The 6,224-nt window shown below is 48.2% G+C and overlaps 1 protein-coding gene across 1 annotated transcript; it reads left to right on the top strand.

Moving 5' to 3' along the window:
- The first annotated feature begins 548 nt into the window (after nt 1-548).
- LOC141042750 (uncharacterized) lies at nt 549-3,743 on the top strand. The gene has a single exon (XM_073511633.1). The coding sequence runs from the start codon at nt 549-551 to the stop codon at nt 3,741-3,743; it is 3,195 nt and encodes a 1,064-aa protein (XP_073367734.1).
- The last annotated feature ends 2,481 nt before the right edge of the window (nt 3,744-6,224 follow it).

Genomic DNA, 6,224 nt, shown 5'->3' on the forward strand with positions numbered 1-6,224 from the left:
GCGGGGTACGTGACCCGGTGCTCCGGTTGTTGGAGTTAAACACGTCTCCGTCTCCTAACCGGCTCGGACTAGGAGTCAGTCACCTAATAGGTTTATGTATAGGCTAGCTATACTAGTATATATATGGAACCACCTCTTGTAATCTTTGTATCGATCAAGATCAAATCAATACAAAGAAAGTTCAGGACCGATACGGTCCTGTGGCCATCCAAATCGATCAAGTGTTCGTGTACGTAGCCTGCGCCGAGTCGATCAAAGTACAGATCGATCAAGTGTGCGTACGTGCTCGTATTGTGTCCCGGTTAGAGGTGCTAGTGCTTAGTACTAGTACACGTCGGGAAGAATCGATTGGAGATAAACTAGCAGGAGGCTAGCTTTGTGTTGCGGTGCACCTCGACGTAAAAGCACTTCGTCGAGTTTGTCAGTGAGCTTCGTTCGTCATCGTCGTTCGTCGTCAGTCATATTGCCGTCACCGGAAGTACTCGGCGTCGGGACTGGGCCAACAATTGGTATCTAGAGCAAGGTTGGTCTTCTAGTAACGGAGGATCATGGCGGACGACGATAAGACCAAGCAGCTGGCGGAGTACTCCGGTGCGGCTAAAGTAATTGCTGCTCCGGCGAGTTCGTCGTATCCACAGTTTGATCGCGAGAACTTCGGGGTCTGGAAGGCCCTCATGGAGTGTGGTCTCCGCGCCAACGAGCTATGGGACGCGGTGGATCCCGGAGGCGACGCGTTCAAGAAGGAGGGAGCCGAGCACCGGAAGGATCGGCAGGCAGCGTCGGCGATTTACTCGGTGATGCCGATGGATGTCCTCCAACACCTGATCGCCAAAGAAACGGCGAAGGAGGTGTGGGATACCTTGAAGCTCATGTTCGAGGGACACACCCGTGTCAAGCAAGCCAATCTCCAAACTCTCCTAAGGAACTACGAGACTTTGGTCATGGGCGATGATGAGTCTGTGGATGCGTTCGCTTCACGGGTGGCTACTCTCGTCAATCGGATTCGCGCGCTTGGAGAGAACCTCACGGAGGCCTCGGTTGTCCGGCGGTTCTTGCGCGCGGCCCCTCCCCGGTACCTGCAAATTGTTACGGCGATCGAGCAGTGCGTCGATCTCGCGACTCTCTCCATCGACGATCTCGTCGGACGGTACAAGGCTCACGACGAGCGGATGCGGTACAGTCTTGGGGACGGGAGGAACGACGAGCTTGTGATGCTCACGAAGGCACAGTGGGACGCTCTAGAAAAGCAAGGCGGATCCAGGAGCAGCAGCAAGAAGAAGGGGAAGCAGCGTTCGGTGAGAAAGAACTTCGCCGACTCGGACGACGACTCGGAGGATGAGGCTGCACCACCACCAAGGAGAAAGTTTGACATCAGGAAAGTGAGGTGTTATAACTGTGGCCTCCTTGGCCACTTCAAGGCTGACTGCGAGGAAGCACCGAAGCAGAAGGCGCTCATGGCCCAGCAAGGTGACGATGGTGACATGATGTTGATGACTGAACTCGTGGACGAGGAGGATCCAGTTCTTCGAGTGCCGGCTAAAGAAATTGTCGCGCTCGTGGAAGAAAAAGTTCATCTTCATGATCATGATTCGGAAACTCGTGTCGATACTACAGATGTGGGGGGTGATTCCGAAACTTACGACGATGTCATGGGCATAATTGCTAACTTTGCTGGAGCGGAAGCAGCGATTGCTGCATGCGCTCGGCCATGGAGAAGCAGTATCCGTGTGACGCGTCCAGAAAAATCAAAGACGTACGCCGCGCCGGAAGTCCACGAAGAAACAACAGACAAAAGTGCAACTGTTGTAACTTGTGTCGAAAGTAATGACACTGGGGATACGTCTTCTAGCACGAGCGTGAGGATGGACCTGGGTATATCGAGTGGATCCCTGTTGATGAGCTCTAGCGCAAGCATGAAGAAGCATGGAGCAGAGATCACGTCGTGGCTCGAAGGCGATGGGCGCGGTAGCGTTGCATGCAACCCAGGAACGGGCGCACCAGGCGAGCGCATAACAGGCTCGTCGCCTCGTTACTCAGCCATCAATGTTCGACGCAGTGGTCCAACTGATGGAACACACGTGGGAACCGAGCCAGAAACCGGAGAAGACCCGGCTGGACGTGGTTCAAGTGACCAGCAGCAGGGACGCATCCCACTTGGGCGTGGTCCAAGAAAATGCTGTAGCATTAAGGAAGGACAGGGCTCACGTGGGGATGTGCCTCATGTTTCATACATGGTGGCACCTGAAAGTTTTCCAAGGGGAAAAGATGCAGCGGTAGTATCACTTGGTGGCCAACCAGCAAGCAAGTCTGCTACTCTACATGTCAGCCCAGAAGCGAGCGTCAGTGGTGGCTCGCGGTTGCTAGCAGAGTTGTACGTGGAAGAAGATGCCACTTCGGCACCTACATTGCCTCCAAAAGCACTGGAGGAAAGGGCACCATCACCTGCACCAATACATCTACAGCCAGTGTTACACCCATATCTGGAGAATACTCTTCGGACGCTTGACCCGGTAAAGGTGAAAAGGAGTGGGCGACGGTGTCTAGTAAGCCCTGAGGAACCGATGGAATTTGCGGACGCAAATACAAAGAAGTGTTGGCGTCATGCTATGGAAGAAGAGTTGGGGTCGATCCATGACAATAATACATGGGAGCTTGTGGATCTTTCCAACAATGAAAAGGCGATAGAGCTCAAGTGGAAATTTAAGGTCAGGAAAGATGTTGAAGGGTGCATGAACCACAAAGTGAGGTTTGTGGCCAAAGAGTATGTGCAAGAGGAAAGTATGGACTTCGAAGAAGTGTTCGTTCTCATTACAAAGATGGAGTCGGTGAGATTACTCATCGCTCTCGCGGCTCAGGAATCATGGAAGATACATCACATGGATGTAAACTCCGCGTTTTTGAACGGCGAGATAGAAGGAGATGTGTATGTGAATCAACCGCCGGGTTTCATCAAAGAGGGAGAAGAGCACAAGGTACTGAAGTTACACAAAATCTTGTATGGGCTATGGCAAGGACCTCGGGAGTGGAACATCAAACTTGATCGGACATTGATTTTTCTTGGATTTGAGAAAGCCCCACTAGAGCATGCAATGTACAAGAGAGGTGAAGGAAGGGATCGTCTACTAGTTGGCATCTACGTCGACGACCTATTGATTACTGGAGCAGATGAAGAGGTGATTGCAAAGTTCAAGTTACAAATGAAGGAGATTTTCAAGAGGGATGATCTAGGTCTTTTGAGCTTCTACCCCAGGATAGAGGTACATCAAAAGACAGAGGAGATCACACTATGCCAGGAGGCATACACAAGGAAGATACTTGAAAACTGTGGCATGAAAGGTTGCAATCTAATTGAAGCTTCAATGAAACCTCGTCTTGAACTGAGCAAGAAGAGTAAAGCACCCGCAGTTGATGCAATAGAGTATATTGCAGCTGCCACTGCGATGTGTCAAGGTGTGTGGCTAGGAAGGCTGCACGGTGATCTCATGGATCGAGATCCGGAACAAGTGGTGCTCAATGTTGATGGAAAGTCTACAACTTTTCTACGCGAAGAACCAGTGCGGCATGATAGGAGCAAGCACATTGATACGGTGTATCACTACATAAAGGACTGCGTGGAAGAAGGTAAGATGAAGGTCAACTACGTTTGCACCGATGATCAGATGGCGGATATCCTGACCAAGAGTTTGGACCGAGAGAAGATCTTGGAGATGAGAAGAAGAATCGGCGTCAGAGCTATGACATGATGACGTCGTGTTTAGGGGGGTGATTGTTGGAGTTAAACACGTCTCCGTCTCCTAGCCGGCTCGGACTAGGAGTCAGTCACCTAATAGGTTTATGTATAGGCTAGCTATACTAGTATATATATAGAACCACCCCTTATAATCTTTGTACCGATCAAGATCAAATCAATACAAAGAAAGTTCAGGACCGATACGGTCCTGTGGCCATCCAAATCGATCAAGTGTTCGTGTACGTAGCCTGCGCCGAGTCGATCAAAGTACAGATCGATCAAGTGTGCGTACGTGCTCGTATTGTGTCCCGGCTAGAGGTGCTAGTGCTTAGTACTAGTACACGTCAGGAAGAATCGATTGGAGATAAACTAGCAGGAGGCTAGCTTTGTGTTGCGGTGCACCTCGACGTAAAAGCACTTCGTCGAGTTCGTCAGTGAGCTTCGTTTGTCATCGTCGTTCGTCGTCAGTCATATTGCCGTCACCGGAAATACTCGGCGTCGGGACTGGGCCAACACCGGTGAGGGCATCTACTTCATGGCCAAGTCCGGGAAGCTTTGCGTATAGGCGGTGGGCAATGGCCAAGGAACGGCGGCTGAAGAGCGCGGTGTCGGAGGCCGGGATCAGGCGCGGGTACCTGCGGTGGTGGGACGATGAGTTCGTGCTGACGTTCAGAATCTTGGACGCGAGGCCTCTGGTGGTCGGCTGGGGCGGACATTCGACTGCCACCTGCACAAGCGGATGGCGCCCGGCGAGCCGTGGGCCGACCTCCAGCAGGTGTGGCGCACCATAGGCAGCATGGTTCAATACAACATCCTCGGCAAGGAGGTCTAGCGGCTCCAGCAGCTCGAGTTGCTGCGGGCTTAGAAAAATCCCTTCCATTCTCTTTCTGCACGCAATGGGTACCGCCGATATAGTACTGAATAATGAGGTGAACCACCAGTCCACCATTGAGCACCATTTGATCTGCGGCTGCTACTTTGCAATCTTTGCAACCAGTCTTCCCTGTGAAATGACCGACTTGCCACACAAGTTGTGCTCGTGCTGACATGGCGCTGCCGCTGGTTAATTCCTTGTGTTGGAGAGGACTAGAAGTTGGGTATCTACAAATGCTTGTCAGTCTGAACTCTGAAGGTAATGGTCTGATGTTTTCTAAAATACTATTGACTGATCACAACATATTCAATCATTGGAAACCTGCACTTCTCTTGTTTTCTTGAATTGGTGTTAACCATCATTCTTCGACGTGATTACTGTGTTTTTCTTGTTTCAGAAAATAATATTATTTGAGAAAATCTTGCTATCTAAATGCCACTTGGGGGCACCTGAAATTATACTAACTTGCTGGAGCCTAGAACTAAACTATTAAGGTCCATATGTACTTGTAGACAGATCACGTTCTTCACATCCTTTGATGTCAAATTGTAAGGGTACTTAAATCCCTAGGAACACTTATTCCTCTATTATGTATTTCTTAACTTGGTACATCTCTTGGTTGTTAAGAAATAGGTACAGCATGCAACTAAATAGTTATTCATTTATTTTGATAGTATTTATTTGTGCATCTCTTGGATAGTGTTGTGATTTCCTAGAGCAGAAGATTATGAATTACATTCTCCTGCTGGGTATACATTTTAGGCATAATAGAGAAAAGGTTCTCACTGAAATTTGGTTCGAAAACTCAAAACACATTTTGCAAACTGATCAATAATTAATCAGTTGGTTATTTCTACCTTACAATGTTCACCGTTTGATTGAAGGTTGTTCTGACGAATGATATGAACACTTCTTTCAAGAGGATACACTGATAAGCAATGAAACCTGATTTTTCATATTTATGGAGGATCCTTCCAGATGAGCTGATATGATTAGTGGATATCTGAAATTAATGGATCATATATCAGTCGTCATATCTGAATGTGCATGCACGTGCACTGTCAACAGCGAGGCCACAAACGATGCAGTGGCCTGGAGGCGACCCTTGTCTGAATTGTTGTGGATATGCTGCACTTCACAGTGTTTTCTTCTACCACAGTAACACGAATGTATGATCAATGTATCCATGAGGAATTGCAGGTTTTCGTCGCCACAAAGGCGCACACATATTGTTAAGGCATTGATGGTTTTGTAGCTTCAGGTATAAGACGACTAAGACAATTCTCAACTTTTATCTTAATTGTAGTTGATCGGTACAAATATTTGTTTGGACAGATGGTGACATTTTTCTACTTTTTACACTACATTCATACTCACGTAGATGGACATAAAGAAAATGTGCCTGGTGAAAATGTGCCTTTTAGTGGAGTGAATTTTGCGAGATATGTGTTCTTGTTATATGGTAAACCAAACTTTTATTGTAACTTCTACCTATCCTTGACAATTGCAGAATATTTCCTCTGGAAAAAACCTTGATATGTTTCACATTAGCGCAAAGTTATTGTTGGCAGCACAGTAAACCTACATCCGATTAATGACATCCCTTGTTTGGTTATTGTT

The sequence above is a fragment of the Aegilops tauschii genome, chromosome 3, assembly GCF_002575655.3.
Source record: "Aegilops tauschii subsp. strangulata cultivar AL8/78 chromosome 3, Aet v6.0, whole genome shotgun sequence".
NCBI classification, from domain to species: domain Eukaryota; kingdom Viridiplantae; phylum Streptophyta; class Magnoliopsida; order Poales; family Poaceae; genus Aegilops; species Aegilops tauschii.

Bases quoted from the DNA above. Each gene is read 5' to 3' on its own strand.
- LOC141042750 (XM_073511633.1), top strand. From the start codon at position 549: ATGGCGGACGACGATAAGACCAAGCAGCTGGCGGAGTACTCCGGTGCG.